The sequence below is a fragment of the Camarhynchus parvulus genome, chromosome 1 (genome assembly GCF_901933205.1).
Source record: "Camarhynchus parvulus chromosome 1, STF_HiC, whole genome shotgun sequence".
NCBI lineage: Eukaryota > Metazoa > Chordata > Aves > Passeriformes > Thraupidae > Camarhynchus > Camarhynchus parvulus.
Genome location: NC_044571.1, coordinates 5,052,673 through 5,076,832, shown reverse-complemented (window position 1 = coordinate 5,076,832; position 24,160 = coordinate 5,052,673). Strand labels below are relative to the sequence as shown.

Below are 24,160 nucleotides of genomic sequence, written 5' to 3'. Positions count from 1 at the left end.
TAAAGAAATGAGATGATGCTCTTCTTACAGGTTATATTTCACAACAGACCCACCCTGACAATACATGTGATTCCATTGGGTGAAGGGAGAGATCTCATATGGTATTTTAGTTTGGTATTTTAAAGGAAGACACAGATTCTTAAGCGGGTGTTTGCAGCCCAATCTAGGATTTATATATAACAGCATTATGGAAAAAAACCCCTTGTGATCTCTAGAAAGGTAGAAGAAAATTTGTAATGAAATTTAATATCATTAATACATTAAAAATTATCAGTCTTTTAAGTGGCTTTGCTGATTTTCTTGTATCATACAGCCCTTTTTCAGCCAGATCTGTGAGTCACTGCCCTCCCTGCTGGCCACAGAGGAGCCTGGCCAACTTCAGAGCTCAGAGCAAACTCATCCCTCCTCACACCTGCCTCTTTTGGCTGACAGCAAGTGTGTGCTGGGCTGAGATGGGGAGAAATAGCCAAGCCACAGCCCTCTCAGCACTGCAGTGGCATCCTGCTTCCCCTGATTAAGAAAACGTTGTGGTGACATTTGGTGCTTTTATCTTTTTCTAGGACTGCAGCTGTAGCCACCCGTCTCCTGAGCTTGAGTCCCATGCCCTTGCTCATTAAAGAACTCCTGTCTTGGCCCTGGGACATTTGACTTTCACTGTAAAATTGCAGCACTGTCAGAAAACTGAGAGCTCAAGCAGCTCCACCAGAGCTGGAAAGTCAGAATGAATCATTGCAGCTGCAGAGCTGAGATAACAGAATCTCTACACCCACAGATAAAGGTGCCTGTCAGACACTCCTCAGCCCCAAAGCTGCAGTGTTGGATGGGCTCCTCTGCATGCCCCCATGGCTAATGGCATGCAGGGAGATGTCACATAGGAGCAGGTAGTGAGGAGTGAAAGTGAAAACATTTTTTGTCATGCTCTGAGAGAAATATTTTCATTTTTTTCCTTTCATTGAAAGAAACATTGTACTTTCCTGGAGGCAGTTGTCTGATAAGAAGAAAGGAAAAGCAGGAGAAAAATGGACAGTGGAAAGGCATGTTCCTGTTTGTGCATAAAATTTCACGGCTACTTCCTGTTAATTAAACACATCACATGGAGAAGGGCTGCAGAAACCTTCCAGATGACCCACTGGGATGGTGGATCACCATTAATAAATTCAGCACAAACCAGTACAAAGCAAAGCTGTGGTGCTGCAAATGCCACCTTGGGAAGGGTTCAGAGCTAAAGCTGCTCATGTCACAGTTTTGTCACCAGTACAGTAACATGGGGCATCTTTCCTTGTCCCAGAAACAGTAATCAGTTCATTTCCCTTCAAAAAGAAATAATTTAGACCCTTTTGCAATATGCATCACTTGAGAATTGCTGGATGAGGAGCTGATGTGATAGAAAATGGACTCCCTTCACAGAAGAGGTAAATTAAGAGTCAGTGTGGTATTTGCTCTCACAGAACTGATGGAGTGAACAGGAAACATAGTGGCTTTAGCTAGAGTTGGTTGTCTCTTCAGGTAGGATCTGACTTTTTCAGTCCCAGTTTTTCTGTTGTCTGAAAATATCCAAGTGACTAAAGAAGGGGGGAAAAAGGGAATTCTTGCTGCATGTAGTTCTGTCTTAAAAATACAGCATTGTTTACTTCAGTGCCTCTTGGAGTGCAGTTTATAATCAGGTAGTTATATATATATCTATATTTATTAAACATTTTTATGCTCAGGAAAGGTTAAAAGGTGCTTTTCTCACCACCATCAAAAGTGTTATTTCTCACTTGATCCCCACCTCTCAAGTTTATTCTTCTCAGTCACCAAAATATAATCAAAATCTGGGCACCAAACTCAGAAGTGTTTTTCTGTGCTTTGACAGTTCAGAGAGGGCATTTCCCACCCTCTGTGTGTCTTCTGCATGAATCACTGGACTCTGATGAACCATAACCTGCCTTTGTCTCCTTTTTGACAACTGCAAAGGCAGAGATGGCCTTTTAATCTTCCATGATGGTATTTCTCCAATTAAATGCTGCGTTTGCTCCATGAGTTAATGTCTTCACTGGTGGGTTGACCATCTGCCATTTGTTCTCCTCTTTCTGTTCTTCACAGAAGCACATGCCCAGGGCAGGGATCTGAGAAGGAAGTTACCAGCAGGGTCATTGCTTTGACATGAAGGAGGGGCTTTGCTACAGAAAAGAGCAGCCCTTGATATTCTGACACTTCTGAAATGAACTAAAACCAGGCTGGAACACTGAGGGGTGAAAGCTGAACTTGTGTCACCACTCCACATTCATACCTGGGCAAGCTGTTCCTGTGCCTCACCCTCCCCCACAGTAAAGAATTTCTTCCTAAAATCCAGTCTAAAGTTAGAAGCCATTGCCTCCTGTCCTGTAACTCCAGGCTTTTGAGAAGTTTCTCTCCATCTTTCTTGTAGGCTCCCTTCAGGTACTGGAAGGCTGCAATTAGGTCACCCCAAAGCCTTTTTTTTCCCACTTTGAAAGGAAGGAGACTAGCTCCAAGTGGAGAGGTTTCCAAATGTGCCTCATGTCTGTAGGTGTTACATGGCATTGATTTTCCAGATGAAAATCTTCTCCAAAGACTTAGCTGCCAGTCACATACAAAGCCCTCAGAATAAAAACCCTCCCTTTACCTCCAGTGCTTTGCTAAACCTGTGTGAGACTCCCTGTGGAACAAGAGAGCTGATGTCACTGCTGCTGGCCTGCTGTTACACATGTCTCTCTGCATAAGCAGTCTCCTTATTAAAACCACAATGAAACAACCCAAAGGCTTCCTGATGGAATAAAATCCTCTGACCTTCTGCACCATCTGGACAAAGTCTCTGCTGTCTCTGCTGGGGAGCCCTGTGAGTGCCCGGGTGAGAGGTGCCAAGGAGGAGCCATGGCCCACGACGAGGATGACACCTGGCACAGCAGGAGAAGCAAAGAACATGGTAAGGGAGCTGCAGCACTGCCATGTTCCCCATCAGCAAATGGAGATGAGGTAGTTTTGGGTCTGTTCATCTTTGCAGACCTCTTTGATAATGTGGCAGAGTGTGTTGTGATGGGCAGAAAATATCTGGTGTGTTGAGCATGCCAGCTACTCAGAAGGCATTTGAGAGGGAAAGAGAAAAAAGCTTTCCAGAAAAGTGTGTCATATTTTGCTGAGCTACATCCTGTCGCAGACATCTTTTATGGAAAATCCTTTCCTTAGGACTTTTCCTCCTGAGAAGCTGAGAGGCCTCAGGAACAAAATGTGAACAATGGTTATCTGCTGCTGTGGAATGCAACAGGTGGATGTGTGATTGGCCCATGTTGGTTGTTTGTAATTAATGGTCAATCACAGTCAGCTGGCTCAGACTCTCTGTCTGAGACACAAACTTTTGTTATCATTCCTTCCTATTCTATTTTTAGCTAGCCTTCTGAGGAAATCCTTTCTTCTATTCTTTTAGTATAGTTTTAATGTAATATATATCATAAAACAATAAATCAAGCTTTCTGAAACATGGAGTCAGATCCTCATCTCTTCCCTCAACCTGAGACCCCTGTGAACACCATCACAACATCCTGGTGTAGAAAGACAAAGAAAAGCACATACTTTTGCAATTTAGTACTCTACTGTCTCAGTTTTATTTTACTTTTTTGATTTCTATTCCATAAGTTGCATTTATGTTACTTCAGTGTAGCCCAGGGCAAGCACTGAGTCCACCTTAAGCTCTGTGCAGTGCCAACAGCTCACATTAAATGTGTTTCTGATGGCAAATCTCTGCCAGTTCCTCTTACTGCAAGGGTCTGACAGAATATTCAAAGACCTGAAACCCCTACCTTTGCAGGGGCAGGCACTGATGATGTGTTTTATAACCGCAGAGCTCCTGCTGACATAGTCTTCGTAACTTTCCGATGGCACCAGAGAGGAGAGTGGGAAGTTACCCCTGACAATAAAATCACAAATATATGTTAATCTAGATGAATGCACTCTTAGCAGCATTGAATGACTACACCAGAGAAAAGGCACTTAGTTAAAAGGTTTATCTGCTGGCTTGGCTGACACACTGCTACCTCTGCTTGTCTGAGGCATTAGCTTCTCTGAATAATTTCCATTCCATTTCATGGCTAAGTCTCATAGCTCATAAAGCACCAGATGCAGGGAAAACCAGGCTTCAGTAAAACTTGTAGTTTACAGTAGAGATTATTTAAAGCAGGATTTTTGCCTAAGAAAAGCTTTGAGCAATTCTGCCAGCAAGGACCACTGCCCAGACATGAGCTGCAGAGCTGCCTGAGTCTTCCAATCCTGACTGAGTTCAAACAAAGGAGAGACAACAATGATGTGAATGCTTTCAAGATTTGGTACCTCAGCATTAATCCGCTCAATAAACCAAGTAAATAAAAATCTATATTGAACGAGGCTTATCTGCAATGCTGGCCAAATGGATAGGAAAGACTTCCACTGATTGAGTTTAAAAAAACAGGTGTTTCCAGGGACAGTAATCACAATGCATCACTCCAAAATATCTGAGCACTTCTACTGAGACCAGGCATCCTTTCATTTATATACCAAGGCTTTTCAGGCACCTAAAAAACTAAGAACCAGACCATCACACTGCTGTGAATCAGGGCAGCCTCAGAGGTCTGGTGGGGCTTGGGTGATGGACAGCATTTGCAGGGGTTGAATTGGTAAAACCAGACCCTGCTGTCCCATGAGCTCAGTAGTAGAGAGAACCTTGCCAATGAATTTTGTTGTGCTGACACTTAATATTGTATCTGTTTTTATTGATACCCTTTGCTGATGATCCTTTAAGTGATCTCACTCATTCATAACAGCTTGCACCCAAGGATTTTTTAGCCCTGCCTGTGATGAGAAGCAGCTGGCATTCTATGTCAAAGTTTATAATTCATCCCCCCTGTTTTTGCCTGGACCTGAGTGAGCTGTGAGGGGCCTAAACACTGCAGTTAACATTGCCTTAGAGATTAGAGATTCCCCTCTGAACCTCCCACTGCTGTGCATTTGCACAGTTTATTTAGAGGCAAGTGATTTTGGACCAAAAAAACCTCTAGAGAATAGTCTGTTAGTGAAGAAAACACCAGAAAGACCTGTGCTCCAAAAAATTAAGGACTTTGGAGACTTTATGCAGTTTCAAACAAAGATACATCCTTGGATGTAAGGAACGTGTAAAGACATGAGATGTCTCCTTTCCCCCTTTCTTGAATATGTGGGAAATCCCAGGGACAGATGAGTAATTTCCTGGATCTGGCTGTGCACTGCAAACTCTGAGCAGCCTGGTTTGTGAACAAGATGAGGAGTTAGACTGAATTGGAGGTTTATCATTTCCTGCCAGGCTGTGGTTTGCAAGTGCTCAGAAAAGGCATCGACCCTCACCCTGCCAAGTTATGAGGGCTCCAAAAAGTCCTTGCTGAGCACAGTATTAATCTTTGAGCAACTTAAAATGATGCCAGAAACATCAATCAAAAAAACGTGAAATGTTCTTATCTTGCCTTTCCCCAAAACCTCTTGCTGCTGCCCTGCAGACCCTCAGCCAAGGGCTGACTGACCTTATATAATGTCACATTTCTTTGTCACTGGAAATCAGGTTATTCTTCACATTTCCAAAGTGTTTTTCACATGAACCAAAGATAAAAGCAAAGCTCCCGGGACCTTACATTAATGCCCAAAATGTCAAGGCAGCACCAGAGGAGGGCTGGTCCCATGCACAAGACATTTGTGCTAGTGCACCCAAGTGCTGGTGACAGCATATCTTATTTTTATATCCTATTTTGATCTGAATTTGATCAGAATCACCCCATCTTTGCAGTGTTTGCAGTGATTTGTGACACATAAAAGGACAAGATATCTCAGGGAAAACCCCACAGCTTTATCAGCCAGACACAATTACCTGTAACTTGTATCTATGTCGTAAGATGCCTCCACCAGTTCTGCCACAGTCATGAATTTAGGGATTGCTCTGCTTGCTTCCCACTTGGTCCATTCAAACAGTCCTGGTTCCACCCTGATTCTGACTTTTTGATTTAATTTAAGCCCTGCAAGAACAAGAAATAGAGAGAAATAGATCTTAGGAGAAAGGTATACTCCAAGTGCTACATTCAGGCTATATATTCTGCCTTGTTTGCTGTTGTACTTTCATTAATGCAAATGAATTACTTATTATCAACCAACTGATTAAAGGAAGCCACCATTATATTCTTGTATAACTAACATAAAGCAACTGCAAATTATTATCATCATCATTATCATAATCATAATTTTTGAAGCTCTCTTGTGATGCTCTGCTAGAGGGAAAAAACTCAATTTTGCAAAGTTGCAATCTGAATAAACTTCAGACAGGAAATATTTTTAACATTTTTATATAGCATTTTGCTCCTCAGTGGGGCAGTAAAGTGTCCAAATTGCCCAGTATTAGAAATAGAATTCTCTTGTCAAAAGAAATAGGTTTTTTAGCATTCTCAAGACAGCTTACTCAGTCGCAGTGAATGCATTCTGATGTAAACATGGCAATGAACTGTGAACTTGCTGAAAGGATCAGGAGATGAAAAAGAAGAGAGGGAGAGGAAAGGAAAGGAAAGATGTTCTGCAAAATGAAGGATTAAAATAGTTTGGCTTGCAAAAGGAAGCATGGAAGCAGTCTTCCCTGATTCACAATCAGTTCCTTCAGAGCTCTGGAAACATCTGATATTTGGGTCAAAATATTTTCTGGAAGAGGTGGCAGTAATGATTTGATGAGCAGCTACTAATGTTGAATTCCAGCAGATATGAAACACCTCTGTTTTATATCACATTAGATTCCATTCTAACTAGGAAAGCTCAGAGTTACTCTGATATATCCCACAGAATGCACACACACACCAGCAGGTCCATTCTAGCTAAGAAAGCCCAGAGTTACTCTGATATATCCCACAGAATGCACACACACACCAGCAGGTCCATTCTAGCTAAGAAAGCCCAGAGTTACTCTGATATATCCCACAGAATGCACACACACACCAGCAGGTCCATTCTAACTAAGAAAGCCCAGAGTTACTCTGTATCCAGAAAACAGGTCCATTCTAACTAAGAAGGCAGAGTACTGATATATCCCACAGAATGCACACACACACCAGCAGGTCCATTCTAACTAGGAAAGCCCAGAGTTACTCTGATATGTCCCACAGAATGCACACACACACCAGCAGGTTTGTTGCTGCCTGCATTACCAACAGTCAAAACCACCTCGTGTTGCCTGCTGAAAGAAAACCACAAACAACCACAAAGTTGTGCATCTCCCTTAATTGCTGATGTCAGAGGCTCCAGAGAGGTTTGGTGGAGATGTTTGCAGCGTGGCAGAAGCACCTGGCAGGTTTTGCTGCCTTACCCTGCAGTACATGCTGAGCTGTCTGCACGCAGCACAGGGCAGGGGACGAGTACACGGAGCTGACTGTCACCTCCTGCTCCAGCAGAGCTTCCCCTGGATGGCAACAGCAAAGTGTGACAGATGAGAAATTACTCCAAAACACTTTCTGCAAAAAAACAGCTCAGAACTTTGCAATTTCATCAACATGGGATATATTGACAGTCCCTTTCTATTAATTTTTCCCATTGTCTGCTGATTGAGCTCATTAGAAAGCTCATTCTAGTGGAAACATCAATTCTAAAATGAGTGTTGGAAAGATAATTACAGAAGATTCACCTCAAATCTGCAAACAGCAGTTAGGCATGTGGCTGTCTCCATAAATCTGAACCATCAGAGACAAGCAATTGCAGCAGACCAGCACTTTCACAGTCATGCCTCTTGCTCAGGGAGCACAAACAACTTCATCTGGTGAGTGAATTGAGTCAGCCTAACCCACACCACCCATCCTCCTGCAGTGAGGTGACCACACTGTGCTGACCATGGAGCTGTTTCCTCTGGCCAGCCCCTTCACCCCTCACTGTCCACTCAGGGACAACTGCACAAGGCAGACAAGCAGCAGGGCACAGGGAGTGTTCTGGTTCCTCCAGGAACTGGCAGAGGGGGTCTCAAGACAAGTAATCAGCTGTGTTCTCTGTTTTACTATTCAAGAAGATATTGCAGTGGTTGCCCACAGAGAATTGTGGCCACAACTGAGTGCTGGCAGGAGATTTTTCTGCTACAAGGCCAGCATGAGCTTTGGCAGATGATGACAGCCTGCTTCCCAAACCTTACATTTGCAGGAGGATAATAACCAGCTTACCTATAAGCCTTGACTGGAAAATACCACAGCAAGATAAAGGAGGATCACATTCAAACTGCTTCATGCTGTCTTTCTGCCTCGGCAGGGAGGAGGGAAAGTTCAGATCTGCTCTGTAGTATTTCCCTGAAACAAGGCAGGACATTTTGCTGTGGCACAAGGGAGGCAGCAGCTGGGTTGTGTTTGTTTTACAGACAGTCAGTGTCTCACTGATGAACAGCAGCCAGTGCTATTACCTTAAAGTGGGCATGTTTTAAGGTCACAACACTGGTTTGGGAAATTACCTGTCCTAAGAGAACAGCCCCTCTTCTTCAAGCTCAGAAGGAGCAAATGGGGAGGAGGAGAGGAAGAACAGGAAATCAGGGGAATTTGGCTTTGTGGGAATCAAGAGAAACAAAAACTGACTCCCTATCTATATTCTTTTACAGTTGCCAAAATTACTGAAAAAACATTTCCACTGAATCAAAATGAAAACAATTGATTATTGATTATACAGCTATATGGTACCACTCTCCTTATCTGCTTTGTGGATTCCATGCACTAAACATGGGGAATCTCCAGCATAGCAAGGCAGACTTTCAGCATAAACCTCTCACTTGTGAACTCCCACCTTCTTGTTCCCTTCCTTCCTCCTGACACACATTTCCCTGTTTTGGGTCAGTTTTCTTCACCTGAAAACATACCTTTTTCTTTTTATTTTTTGAGAGACAGAGAGGAAATTCAGATTTTTATTTAGGTCAGTGCTGACATTTCATTTCCACCACAGACTGCTCAGGTTGGACTACTGACATAGTGTGACTCTGATCAAGAGCCCATAATTCTGACCCAGGCCCAGAAAGGTGGAGGGGTCTGACAAGAACCACATAATGAGAGGTGATGAGGGTGCTCCTGTGATTTGTTCATGTACAGTGAGACACACTTCCAGCAGCAGCACAAGAGCTTTTTTAATCTGAATTTAGGGACCATAAACATGAAGGACTTTAGGACACTTTGACCTGGTTATGTGCAGGTTGAAGCAGCACTGTGCCTGACTTGCACTGTTACCATTTACACAAAGATTCAATCTCTTCTACCCATCCCTGGGGTTAATTGGGTTTGGCCCTGGTTTTTGAAGATCCTCCTGTTCCCTTACTCACCATCTGCAGTCAGGCACTGCTGAAGCCAAGACTTGCCAAAGACCTGATCCACTCTTTCCCCGTGGCTCATCACCAGCACCCCTCTCCTCAGGGCAGCGTTCTGGGAAAAGGGAGTTTCATAAGGATGTTATCAACAACCTGCAGGAAAAGCCTGGATTCCTGGAGAAGAGACAGCAGAATGGATCCCTGTCCTTAGGACAGTGATAAGTCTGACTGGTTCTCCACTGATGAAAAATGAAAGAGAATCATAAAATCATTAAGGTTGGAAAAGACCTTTGGGATTTTTGAGTCTAAACTTTGACTGACCAGCACGCTGTAACTCAAGCACAGCACTGAGTGCTACATCCAGTTGTTTCTTGTACACTTCCAGGTTTGGTGACTTGACACCTCCCTGGGAAGTCTGTTCAATGCTTGACCATCTTTTCAGTGGAAAATTCTTCCTGAGATCCAGCCTGAACCTCCCCTGCTGTGGCTCTTGTCCTGTCAAAGGTCACATCCCTGACCCTCATGGGCTGCAGGTTCTAATTCTGTGTTAGCACAAGTGAAAAGCAGTGCTGGTAACAGATCTTTTAACCTCAGTGTGGGAAGGAATCATAACTTTAACTTATATCATATGGGTGATATAAACAAAAATCAGAAAATTAGCTAAGATCTGACTGGTAATGCCCTTTTCTACACCAGGACTAACACCAAGCTTCTCCTTCTTTTCCCAGTGAAAATACTACTTCTACATTTTCATAACTGTGTGGCCAAATCAACAGTGAACCCAGATCTCCTACAAGGCCACTTTTTTTACTCAGACTGCATGGAATTACAAATAAATTTGAAGTAGTTTGGGGTTAGTATACAATGCACATTAAATACAAATGAGAAGATGAGAAGATGAGAAGAAACAGGTCAAAGGTTTTAAAACTTTAAAACAGTTTTACTGTTTAAAACAGCACTGTTAACAGTGCTGCAGCACTGAATTAAGTGCTCTGCATTTTCTGCAACAGAGAAGGGAACTCTTAAGAAGTTGTTTGAGGTTGATGTTCATACATTCTGTTAAATACTTGCAATTCTGCCACGAAACACCCGTCAAGTGCCACAAGACCAGAGTATAAACTCAAGATTTTGTGGTCTTCCTCTTCTCCTTGAGAGGAACCCAGAGGCCAGGGAAACTCTAGACTGGAGATGTGCCCTTCTGCAAAACGCATTTCTCAGGCCAAACCTTGGCTCTGCCCGAGATCTGACCTGGATAAGAGAGGCCGAGAGCCAGAGGAAGGACGTGTGACTTGTTCAGAAAGTTCTTACAGTCATACAGATGGTGTATGGAGGCCCCAGGATGGAAACTCCCTCAAGGTGACCTCAGTTCCTCCGATGTTAGCACAAACCAGCCCAGGGTTATTGCCCAGCACAGCAAGCTAAAGGGGTTTCTGAGGCATGTCTGTGCTGAAAATGCATCTTGGCATCTCTGACAGAGGCAAAAAGGCAACTCAGGTGCAAATGTGCAGTAGGAAAAAATCAGAGTCCTTATTTGTTTTGCTCTTCCTACCAGAATACCAGTGGACATGGGAAAAATTGATACCTGTAGATTTTGGACCTGGGTGAAAAATGTGATCCTACCAGTGCTGCTAACCACTCCAGCTACCTGTTCTGTGCTGTTATCTGCACTAGCTACATATCTGAAAATAAAGAAGAAAATTGAACATTTAAATGTCATCTGGGGGCCATGGAAACCTCCAAGATGACATCCATAGAATCCACATGTAAGAGCAGCTGTGAACAGTGATCCTAATTCTGATTTATTTACTCTGCCTGAAGCCATGTGGAAGTCAGGGAGGTTGTGCCTGTGTCTCACCTGCCAGACTTGTCTCCATACCCACTGAGGCTGTGCTCAGAGAAACCTGAGCAGAGAACTCATTTGTTGTGCTACTCTGACAGGAACAGGGAAAGATTTATGAAAGATAAGTGTGATATACATCATATACATTAAAAAACCCCTATGAGATATGATACAATACAGTATGAGTGTGTATGTGTATGTAAGTGTACAATATAATAAATAAAACTGTGTGTATAAATGTACAACACAACATGAAAATATGAGGGAGGAAAAGGAAGATACTACTAAATTTACTAAATGCCATGAATTAGTAGCATGTTTGCCAAAGCATGTGGCAAAGATGAGAAATGGAAAAAACTATTACCTGAAGAGAAACAGCATTGGTTACACCCCTTGACATACTGAGGTTATGGGCTTCCCCATTTGGCTTTACACTGGGTTCCTTTTCTGTTTTGGTGAAGGATCTTGAAGCTGTGTCAAAAACATATTCCCTGTAGAAAAAGCAGAAGCAACACACACACGCACACACAAACACACAGGCAGACAAATAGAAGAGACTTTTGAGTCATGATGTTATTTACAGGACCAGCAAGTCAGGATTCATGTTCCATTCAATATTTTTTGCACTCTTGCAATCTAGCTCATCGCTTTGCTGTTCATTTAGAATATTCCCCATAAAAATGAGGTTAAAATATGAGGAACTGATGGTGTATATTGAGTGTAACCCTGCCAAAGTGGGACCTTCAAGCAGGAAATAACTACCTGGTGGCCTCCTCCCTTTCTCTGAGACATCAAGAAGTGCACCAAAACTTCCCAGCTTAGAAAAATCAGCTCTAATCTACAAGTAGCATCAGCTGTGCTGCAGAATGTCAGCTGCAAAATGAAGTGCAGGAAGCCAGACAGGTGCCTTCTGATGCAGGGCACATCAACAAGATAAGGGTGGTGCCAAGGTGGTGGAGCAACCTTTGTGTGGTTTCATTTCAAGCTAACTTTACCAGCCCTTGAAATGAGGAGAAAAAAAGAAGAGAGCAGAGAGCCATGATGAAGGCTGAGCCTGCCCTGGCAGAATGTGCTCTTTCAAAATTCATTAGGGCGTTCAGGTTCTTCGAGAGTGATCAGGGGTCATCCCTGGAGCAGCTGAACTTACGAACTCTGCATGCCTGCAGGTTTGTGTCCTGCCTCTTTTCTCTCAGAAGGTGTCCCAGCATCCCACCCAGACCCTCAGGATTCCCAGCCAGGAGGAACTGCCAAGGAAAGGCACAGCCATGAAATTACCTGTGCTTGACCCAGGTGTCTGACTCGAAGGCTCTCTCGGTGTAGTTCTCGGGCAGGAAGCCCCTGCAGCCGGTGCGGTGCGAGGTGCCGATCACCCAGCCCTCGCCGGCCTCGCTCTGCTGCCTTGGATCCACGTAGATCAAGTCCCCAGGGTTGATCATCAGCTCATCAGTGTTCTGGGGCTTGTACTGGAAGAGGGCCCTCAGCCTCTGCGGGGACACACAGCAGGGTCAGGGTGTGCCCCGGGCTGCAGCTGCTCAGGGCATGGTTGTTCGCCTCTCCTGGACGCAGAACCAGCTCTGTTTTCCACTCTGCAGCCTGCTCTGTAGTGGCACTTTGGAACCAGCTCTGTTTTCCACTCTGCAGCCTGCTCTGTAGTGGCACTTTGGCAGAGGAAAAGTGTGGGGGTTTTGGAAAGAATTCGAGATGGGACCTCAAATTTTTTAGATGATGTGATTTATTTTTCTTCTACACAGGCAGGAAGGGTGTGTAGCTCATATCTTTCGTTCATGGTTCAGACGGTTACAAGACCTCTACTTACAAGACCTTTTAAGGATCTGTTGACCAATAAAACACTGCCAACAAGGATATTTATGTTTTTGACCCAATCCTTAAATATTTTGTCTTATGGGCTCATGCTACAGCGTGAGCTTTCTTAACCAATCATGTTATGACACACAAACCTACAGTGCTGCATTCTAAACTTGTTTACCTTTGTAACTTACTTCATTTTTTCTCTATCTTAAACTCTAAAACTCTAAACTTTCCTCTACTTAATGTATCTCCACTTTAAACTATAAATCCATATTCTTGCTTCTAGCATCTATGTTTGGAAGCCTTTTCCAAGGTCTCAGACAAAATTCTGTGTTTAATTCTTTGGCTTCCAGGCCCAAAGTTCAGAGAATTCCCTGCATTTCAGATTCCAACAGAAAAGGAAGAACTACCACACATACAATATGTTTAAAAACAGGCACTTGATTTTCACAAAAATACATTTCTCCTTCTCTAACTGCTTTTATTTGAAAGCGAACATAGATCTGACCTATTTTTGTGATTGCTTGCAGCTCTCCTGAGTGTGACTAAAATCCAACATGAGACTTGTGACAAAGTGATTTACTGATTTGACAAAAAGCTGTTGAACATTCTGTAATTTAAAATTGGAAATGAGAACTGAAAGAATGTTGACTGGTTTCAACTAAGAGTGTGCTAGGCAGAAAATCATCAATGAGAACTGACTCTCAGCTGCAGTTTTCATCATGGCTGGAACAATCAAGAAAACTAATTTTGCTGAAAGGAATTTTGCTGCAAAACTGTAAACTGACAAATCCTGGAAAATATTAAAGAATCATGATTTCCTGTCTCTTATTTTCTCATGTCATGGTAAGATTAGGTTTTTTTTTCCCTGTGGTTTGGAATTATATTTTGAGACATACAGGTCAAGGAACCTACCAAAATAAAGGTATTATCTACTGATTCAGGAGTGCAGTTTTTCAGCCCAAAATGGCACTGGAAGCAACCATGCTCTTTGAAACACTGTGCTGAGCAAGCAGAGATTTTCTTAAGGATGGAAAAGGCAAGATGACTCTAGCAAAGAAAATGAAAGGCTCAGGAGATGAAATAGATCTGATTCCAGTACCTGGTAATACACAAAGCGCATGTCCCGTGAATAGAGAGCAGCCACCCACTGGCAGGGCTCCCCTGGGTTAATGCATTTGGCCAATTGTTCCAAAGTCTTCTGGTGGTGAGGATAAAACCTGTGAGCCAAGGTAAGGTGGAACTGCTTCAAGGAGGGCTTCACGTGGCAGTCTAGGGATGAAACAATCACAGCACAGCATAGGAACAAAGGTCATTTAAAACTCCTCTTGTTTCATCCTACACAATTTGCATGATGTAGGAAATATCACAGTAATAAGTGGTAGAGCAGATCTACTGAATAATGGTTTTGAAAGGTGTCATGGTTTTAATTATGCCAAAATCATTCACAAATGTGGACTGGATTTGCTTCCTGGCTTCATCTGTGAGGAAAAAGAAATTATCATGGTTGGATTTCCTCTCCCAGCCTAGAGGTGTACTGAACTAATTTCTCCCAGACAAAGCTCTGGTGGGGCTGTGCCCCCCCAGTCTCCACTGGTGATGCAGTTTCCCTTGGAAAGGGTATTAGGCCCTGTTCCTAGGAATGCAGCCAGGCCATTTACAAACTTTACAACATTTGTATATTCTAAAATAAATAAAATATTTTGCTGAAGTCTTCTGCAATAACTTTCCTCTTCTGAGTTCAAGCTGGGCCACAGCACCATGAGGGTGAAATTTGGGATGTGTTATGTCCCTGCCCATCTCGGATATCCTGATCAATCACCTGCTGAGTTGCACACAAAATTATTTCAGCTTCTAGGCAAAAGTGCTGAGTCTTCAAAGATTAAAATATGCTCCTCTACTACTCTGCTTTCAAATCTGTAGGAGCAAAGGCTGTTAGCTGGTAGGAAAACATATCTAAGCTCCCCTGGAGACACAGGGAATGTTTTCAGTATTGTGGCTACACATTTGTGCTACAACCCTCCAATTTTCCCCCGGTGTTGGTCCTACCTGCCAGGGCTGAAGCCTCTGTTGAGAATGCCACAGCAAAGTCTTTGAGGACATTTGCCTGGCTGTCATCAATGAAGAAGCCAATGTAGCTGGGAGATGCATGTAGTGTTAGAGAAATGGATGGTGGAAAGATCTGGGAAAAGCTGTCACCCACTTTCTTTAAGACATCATACAATAATTCCACTTTCTGGTCTTCACACTGAAAGAAAACAGAGGAGGAGCAGGCTTCACGCACCAGCTCACAGCCAGTGTTGTAGCCTCTGTCATACAGCACTGCCAGAAAACTGTGGGGCTATAAACTTCCTGAGAAACACAAAATACCTAGGAATTTGCCTGAAACCCCTGGCATTAAACCCAGCAGTATTTGGCAGCTGGATCAGCACAGTGTCCTGGTTCTATAACAGGAGATGGAGCCTTCAACCCAAGGTTTATCTAGCTTGGGTAGGAAAAAGCCAAAATATTTTACCACCTGTCAGGTCTGCAGGAACCAGTCTGAAATGAAACAGGGATCATGATTTCCTTCTTCAATTCTAAGCAGGAATTTGTGTTATTGTTATCCTACAGTCCTTTATTGAGATGTGCAAGGTGAGGGTTGCAATGCAGTCGTCTCTTCCAGACGGGCCTTTAAACTTGATGCCTCCCAAGAGCATGGCATTCATTATTAATGAATGATTTTTGTTCTGTATGATTGTGTTTAATGGTCACAGGGCACCACTCAGTATTTTGCAACAAAACAGTCTTATTTTCACTGTCTCTACTTTTTGGCAAGGTTGAGATGGCCCATCCTTAGAGGGAAGGAAGCACTTGATGGTTTAACACAAAAGTATGAGGAACAAAGTAAGTGTTGCCCAGCTGCTCTAGCCTAAGCCTGTTTCAGCACATCCCAGACACAGCTGATGTTCATGTGTTTCACTGTCAACATGCTAAAACTGGATTCCAAGAGGCTCCAGAGTTTTTACAGACCAGTCCAGCGCTGGACATCACAAAGGATTTCACAAAATCTTCAGCTTTAATAAAAAGAGTAAAATCTGGGACACACCACCATAGCAGTGACCTGCTGGTGGGGCTCTCTAGGGAAGGCAAATATTTTCCTGAGATTCCCACAGGCTTGTACCAAAGCTGTCTGCATCCTAGGATAACACTGTCCCTGCTGCACAGCTGGCTGATGGCAGCCACTGCAGCCCTGGCTGGGAAGGTTTATCATCCTAAATTCATGCAGCAATGGACACATGGAAGCCTGACAGCTGCTGGACTGCACAGGGCTGCTCTAGATGGATCTACCAAAATGGCACTGGAAACAACCATGTTCTTTGAAACACTGTGCTGAGCAGGCAGAGATTTTCTTAAATATGGAAAAAGCAAGATGACTGAGCAAAGAAAATGAAAGGCTCAGGAAATGAAATAAATCTGATTCCAGTACCTACTGCCAGCTACCCTGAAACATCCAGCTCAAACATTAACTGTGACCCAAACATTCAGCAGCACTCAGAGATTAAGCATTACTCAGACATTAATCATCACTCAGACATTAAGCATTGTTGGGGAAGATGAAACAGGAAAGCCTTATAAATATGATTGCCTGGCAAAAGATTTTGAGAATATGGAAACTATAAGTGAGATTGAAATGAAAGCAAGCTTTGAGATGCCTTAGTTACTGAACAACTGGAAAACAATGGTGTGGCTGGCTGAAGGTAATCCCCTTTTGATGAAACAACACCCTCTGCTTGCAGACAGGTCCAAGGGTCAGAGCAGACCCCACTAGCTTGGCAGAAGGGGTCCAAAGAGGAGTTTTTAGGGTTTAAAATGTAACACAGTATGGTAATGTAGTGATTCTTATAGGCTGTATGTAAATGCTATAGGATTTGTATGTTGTACTAGATTGGTTAGTGAGAATCAGAATATTCAACACAGAAGAAGATTTATTGTATTGTAATGGGAACTTCGCTCTCTTACCCCTTTTACTCTCTTGTGCTTTTGCTCTCTTGCCGCTCTTACCTTCTCATCCTCTCTACCCCTCTCTTCCCTTGGGCCTGCTCTGAGCTGTGGCTGGCAGCTCCCAGCAGGGCCCTGCACCCAGGCCCTTTGCAATAAACCCCAAGTTCCATGACCTGGCTGCAGAGATCTCTCATCTCCATCTGTCCCGACCGTCCTACCCCTCGATGCTCCTACAAAGCATCATTCAGACACTGAGCAACGTGCCTGGACCTGGGTCATGTTATTTGATCACCAACAAGTCCTGGTGTCAGACAACAGCAGGTGGCCCAGTTTCACAAAACATCACCCAGCTGAAACCCGACCCTTGCACTGTCCTTGCCTCACCGTGAAGAAGTCGCAGAGGGTGACGTGCGGGAAGACCTCGTGGGCTCTGTTCTTGCCGCACTGGTGCTTGCTCTTCCTCCAGAAGTCCTGCAGGCGGCTGTGCAGGCGGCCCTGGGGGCACAAGTAGAGGGCATATTCCTGGGGGATTGGGTCAGCCAGGGAGGGGTCATTGCAGTGGGAATGCAGCCTGAAATCAAGAGGATAACACTGAGAATGAGTGTGTGCACTGCTCTGGTTTCCTATGGCTGAAGGCCTCTATTGTCACAGACACATTTTATGAAAAATCCTTTTGCTAGGATCTTTTTCTCCTGAGAAGCTGAGAGGCCTCAGAAACGAAATGTAAACAATAATTTATCTGCTGCTGTGGAATGCAACAGGTGGATCTTTGATTGGTCTCACGCGGTTGTTTTTAATTAATGGCCAATCACAGTCTGGCTGTCTCAGACTCCCTGATCAGTCACAAGATTTTATTATCATTCCATTCTTTTCTATTCCTTGCTAGCCTTCTGATGAAATCCTTTCTTCTATTCTTTTAGTATAGTTTTAATATATAATTTTATTTTAATATAATATATATAATAAAATAGTAAATCAGCCTTCTGAAACATGGAATCAAGATTCTTGTCTCTTCCCTTGTCCTGGGACCCCTGTGAACACCACCACATTTTGGTGACCCTGAGTAAGGAACATTACCACACTCTATAACAGAGATCACAAAAAGGAAATACAGTTTTATTTTCTTTCAAATGAAAAGCTGAAGTTAAAGCTCAGTTTTTTCTCCACAGCACTAAATAACTGAGAAATTTTTTTTCTGCTTGTTTTTTGACTGCTTTACATTTTGTCATGTGCCTTTACTTCTGTCAGTGTCAGCCAGCTGTGCAGCAGGGACAGTGTTTCCTAGGATGCAGACAGCTTTGGTACAAGTCTGTGGGAATCTCAGGAAAATAAGAGAAAACAAGAAATAACTATTTAGGGTTTGTGGGGTTTTTTCCCCTTTTTCATGACTGGAAACAGAGAGCTGGAGGAGGAAAAAGGCAATGGGTGGAACATGTTGAAGAATGACAAAATTAAAACCAGCTGAAGATTAAAAAACTACTCAGAATGAGCCTTATTATTCAGCCCTAGGAAAAGTTAGCAAGACAAATCAGAAACACACAGGAAAGGCCAGAAATTTATATTCCATTTGATATCATTCACCACGTCTTTCACGTGATGTATGTTTGTCTTTGCAGCTGTTGGATTGGGAATGGCTGCTGGGAAGTGTGGTGGCATCCCTGAAAAAAAAATTATTTGGAAAGAATATGCCATTCTCAAATGCCTCCTCTGGCTTTTTGTAAAAGAAAAGAAAATTGTAGAAAAAAGATAAAAGCAACTGAACCAAGGAAAAAAAAGGAAAAAAGAAGGCAAAAGAAAGTGTAAGGAAAGACTGTATTTAATGTGAAGGTGAATTAAAACAACAACAAAAAAAATCAGTAATCAGCACACGAATGACACTCTCACTCTGTGAGAGTCTTGGTAGAGAGGAGAAAGCTTTGTGGCATTCAAAACTGACAAGTTATTTAAATTGTAATAATACCTCCCTCTGACCATCAGCCTTTCACCCTAATTTGTGGTTGGCCTTTCTGTTCCCCTTCAGTTGTGGTTTCTGCATGTGTTTCTAAGTGCAGCCATGGGTTTACAAAAATTTTCCCTCTTTCCTTGTTCCTTTCTCTCAGGAGACAAAGGTGAGGAGGATTTTCAGACCAGACCAGCTGGTCCCGTGAACTGACTCATTGATAACAGTAGCTGCTTGTTTTTAATTTACCTGGACCTTCTGCAAGTTACCTTGTGTCCCAGAATAAGCACAAATATAAATATTTCTATCTCTGAGTGAAATAAATGGAAAAAAATTCTCAAATTCAGGTTTGTTGGTTTTTTTTTATGGCACCTAACTTCAAAATCAGCAACAGGATGAGCGCATCAGCAAGGATTTTTAGGCAGCTTTAATGTGAAGGCACCCCTTAGAAATCACAGGTACTTACCATTTTACTGCATCTTCTACTGTCTTTTGTCCAGTAGCAACCAAGGCTTTTTGCCTAGAAAAAGCACAAAATTGGTTCCTCAGAATTACTGAAAGAAAACTTTTATGAAGTAAAGGCATTCAGTGTCTTTGGTCATCAAGTCTATTTTCCAGCACAGGCAGGACCTTTAGCAAGGTTTTTCCTAGCAAATGTTATTGTTCTTGAAGCCTTCCAAATGGTTTTTTTCTCACTGCATGTTTTTAATTCCTTGAAGATTGGTAACCTGTCCTCCTCATGAGATGCCTTCCCTTGTGTTCTGGAGGTGTTTCCTTAGCAGCCTTACTGACTAAATGAATTTGCTTGGGGTTAGATGAAGCATCCATCCAAGCACTGTAAGAACAGGGTTCTCTTGGCTCATAGCAAAAAGGGCCTGATTCAAGATGCCAAGCCCATACATTAAAACTAAGCAAAATTACATTGGGGTTTGGAATCTGGATTGAGGACCCCCCAGAGCCTGCAGAGAGCCAGATCTAAGCCAGCAACTCAGAAATGAGGGACAAAATCTCTCGTTTCTCTCTGTTAATGCAACTTCCGTTCTCTGGGGTAGGATTTGGTTTCCTTTTCTAACTAGAGCTTTCAAAAAGCCAGCCTCATGTTTCACATGAGCAAATCTTTGTGCCTAAACACTGAGTAATGGGCGAAGGACTCCAGTGTTCAAGCAGCAGCTGCACTCATGAGCCCCATTTCCACCCCTGAAACGCACCTACAAACTTCTCAGAAGAAGCATGAAGGGGAAGTAGAGACAGAGGACACTGCAAGAAAACTACTGAATTTCTTGGCATCTGCTGATGTCTTTCCTTCTCTTTTGAGGCCATCTTTTCTGGACGCTGGCTCCTGAGGGCATTGAGTTGTGTTGTCTCCTCCCATTTTTGTTCTTCATCCATCCCCATGACACCATCACACATCAGCAGTGCGTGCACTGAGCTGCAGGACTCAGGCTCATCCTCGTGTTCCCTCCCAGTCTTCTGTCCTCTCTTCAGTGTAAAACCCACATTTGGGCTTGTTAATAATATTTGTATGCAGCCACTGCTGGCCCTTCAGTGGGGGTCAATAGGGATGAGGACAAACATGAGCCTTTCCACTCAAACTTTACCTTCTACCTCTCCTCTGAGCCCTCCTTCTGTCCCTCTCCTCATGCAGATTCCCTGCTCTGCTGCTGGATTAAGCCTTTTTCTCACCCAGAGATGGGGCAACTGAGAGGTGTTTTAAAAACTTCTGTTCCATTTTCAGTCTCATGTGAAGGGTGAGACAATACAGATGTTATAATTCACACCATCACAATCAGAAACCGACGATTTCCTACTTACAGTACATCACAAGTGTTTCTTGGCCTATCAGCTTTTGCCACACCATGCTGTAAATGCCTTAAAGCCAGTCATCTAAAATTACCCCTCGTGGGTCCTACTCCAATGCATTTTTCATAGTTCTATTTCTCTAAAATATCTAGTCTTATTTGCATGGCCATCCTTTGACACTTGTTTCTAGCTCCATTTCTCTCTCAACAATATCTGAATTATGCCATGGGGCATTTCTTATCTCAAAGTTTGCTTGCAGATGCAAACTGTGTGAGCCTTCTGTTAGAATTCTCTACAAATCCATTTCCCACCCTGTGCCTTGTGGAAGTGCCAGTGGCAGTGATGCCAGGGTTCAGAACCACTCACTGCACCTCCAAGGGAGTTTTACCACCTCATGCCCTGCTGCTCTCCCACCTGGGCACAAGCTCTGTGCGAACAGCTCTGAAGCTAAAACTGAGCTTGGCTTCAGATTTTCTTTATCATGGAGCCTTCAAAATTACCTGTAATAAGAAAGTGAGACCTGAGGCTATGAACTGCCATCCTGCTCTGTCCCATCTTGTTGTTGTCTCGTGCTCCTCTCCATACTTGTCCCACCTTTTGTCTCATCACATATAAGGATGTGATTTCCATCAGGAAATTATTTCCAGCAAGGTTTATAGAGCCCTTAGCACCAGGGGTCTAATCCTACACTTCCAAGATGAGAAGTCAAAATCGAAAAATAATGCAAGGAATAAGTTCTTCATATACCAATTTCTCTCAGACAGAGAGAAGAATAAACTATTGAGAATCTGTAATGAAAGTAGATTAAAAATGCATCTACAGTGAGAATAAGCTGGCTCTTCTCTAAAACAGAAACTGCTGGCACAGTTTCTTGAGGAAATTTTTTGATCTTAGGCTAGACTTGACCCTCACATATCTGAGTTTTGTTCATTGGGGAAACGCTGCTTTGGCCTGTTGATTCTACCTGATGGAAAATTTTGTAACCCTTCCACCCCACCTCATATTTCTCAGGCCAGGACATCTCACAAGAAACTTTTCAGTACTTTCATTCATGGTTTAATTGAGGAACAACAGAGACAGCTAAAAGGTTTTTTTAAAATGCAACCAAAATTTTGGAGGTCTTAAGGTCAATAATAGGAAATAAATTTTTTAAATTTTCTTTTTGATATTTTGTTATCTTACATCAATTTGCACAGTATTTCTGCTGCTGCTTCTTGATTTTGAACTGGGAAGGATGAAGTTATCTCAGTAACAGCAGAAGGGGTTTTGAAGTGGATTGGAAAAGCATCACATTAAACAGAAAAAAATTTCAAAAAGTAGCCATTACTTTGACCTGACCGAAGTTACAGTATTAATAAAGAAATTATGAGCCATATTTTCAGCTAAAATTCCATTGTGCATCACTGGGAACAAGGGACTCACTTCCCTTGAGAGCTGTGCCCATCGTGTCTAACACTGATTGCTACCACAGCTGTTCCCAAAAAACAACACAGGACTTACAAATGGAACTTCTTCCACTCACTTAATTTTCAGTCAAAAGGTAGAGAGGTACTGCTCTTCTTTCTAAAATATTTTTATGAGGGATTCTTTGATATTTAAATAATAATATCTAATTTTTTAGCAGTTTGAACAAAAATGTCCCTTCTTGCCATCCAGAAATTGGAAAGTTCTCCCCAAAACTTGCCTATCCAACATAAGAGATGTTTGGAGGAGGAATGATTGGCATTTTTTTTCTTGCATTAACTTGTTTACCTGCCACCAGTTACTCTCTCATCCATTGGAGTTGCCAAGAATAGAGCCTCATTCTTTACTACGACATTTTTTAGTCAGGACATGATTTTTGGAACAAGATCCTGATTCAAGACAGGAAGAAAAATTGGCAGACTTAGGGGGCCTCTTAAGGAGAAAAAGCAGTTTCCAGTGCTTTTTCCAATGTCCAGCAGGACATTTTTACCAGGCCTGAAAAAACCTTTGGCTAGAAATTACACCCGTGTTTAATTCCCTCATAATAAGAGTAATAAGCACAAAAAAAAATGAAAGACAATGTATCCCAAGAGCAAACAATGGTCAACTTCTCAACTCATTGAGAAGCCTCTCAAAACTCAGGATGTGGAAGGGTTTGCATCTTCAGGTTTACACAGTATTTTAAAATATTAGATATTGAGCAGATTGGTTTTGATGTGTGGGCAATACACACTATATATGAGAATATATATCATATATCATACTATAGATTTAGATTTACAAAGGATTTTAGATTTACACGGTATTTTAAAGTATTGGAAATTGAGCAGATCGTTTTTGCTGAGTGGGCAATACACATTATATATGAGAATATATATATGAGAATATATATCAAACAATAGATTTAGATTTACACAGTATTTTGCATTTACACAGTATTTTAAAATATTGGCTATTGAGCAGACTGTTTTTGCTGTGTGGGCAATATACACTATATATGAGAATATATATGAGAATATATATCATATATCATACCGTAGATTTAGATTTATACAGTATTTTAGATTTACACAGTATTTTGGATTTACACAGTATTTTATAATATTAGCTATTGAACAGATTGGTTTTGCTGGGTGGGCAATACACACCATATATGAGAATATATATATATATGAGAATATATGTCATACTATAGATTTAGATTTACATAGTATTTTAGATTTCCACAGTATTTTAAAATACTGGATATTGAGCAGATTGGTTTTGCTGTGTGGGCAATACACGCTACATATGAGAATATATATCATACTATAGATTTAGATTTACATAGTATTTTAGATTTCCACAGTATTTTAAAATATTGGCTATTGAGTGGACTGGTTTTGCTAGGTGGGCAATACACACTATATATGAGAATATATATATATATATGAGAATATATATCACATATCATATTATAGATTCAGATTTACACAGTATTTTAGATTTACACAGTATTTTAAAATATTGAATACTGAGCAGACTGGTTTTGCTGTGTGGGCAATACACACCATGTATGAGATATATATCATATATCATACTATATATGCGAATTTCACATATGAAATTCAGAGCAAGACAGGTCTGATCCCTGCATGGGAACATCACCCCCAGAAGCAGCACAATCTCCTAATCAAGAAAAGCAGGCTGCCTGTATGGGGATTTTATGGCAAACCCCTCATATCTTGAATAAATCTGCCAGAGCCAGGGCAACTGGGCACAGTACTCACGCGAGATGAGCTGGGAATCCTTTGGCCAGGAGAGGCTCCAGGAGGGCAGAGGTGCCCCTGCCCCGGGGCTTGTTGGACACCTTTGAGTACAGCTGTGCCTCAGCCACCGCCATCTCCTCCCTGTCCTGCCCTCTCCGCGTGCTCTGACACACTGGGAGGTGGGAGGAGGGTGTGAAGGAGAGAGGGAGCGAGTCAGAAAATGAAACAGAGAGAGAGAGAAGGAGGCAGATAAAATGAAAAAAAACCCCCAACCTTACACCCCT

The 24,160-nt window shown here is 42.4% G+C and overlaps 1 protein-coding gene across 2 annotated transcripts; it reads right to left on the bottom strand.

The window, feature by feature from the left end:
• Nucleotides 1–1,970: 1,970 nt before the first annotated feature.
• UBASH3A (ubiquitin associated and SH3 domain containing A) lies at nt 1,971–24,010 on the bottom strand. 2 transcript variants are annotated; one of them, XM_030954540.1, is made up of 14 exons: nt 23,898–24,010; nt 19,331–19,384; nt 17,310–17,496; nt 14,991–15,189; nt 14,044–14,213; nt 12,408–12,616; nt 11,496–11,623; nt 9,308–9,415; nt 8,175–8,297; nt 7,337–7,429; nt 5,864–6,008; nt 3,798–3,904; nt 2,791–2,897; nt 1,971–2,108 (listed from the first exon to the last, which is right to left on the bottom strand). In XM_030954540.1, exons 1-14 carry the CDS (start codon nt 24,008–24,010, stop codon nt 1,971–1,973), a joined length of 1,881 nt encoding a protein of 626 aa, XP_030810400.1. The 2 variants fall into 2 exon arrangements, with proteins under 2 accessions (XP_030810400.1, XP_030810409.1); XM_030954549.1 differs by having other exon boundaries at nt 3,792–3,904; nt 9,308–9,407; nt 11,497–11,623.
• Nucleotides 24,011–24,160: the final 150 nt, after the last annotated feature.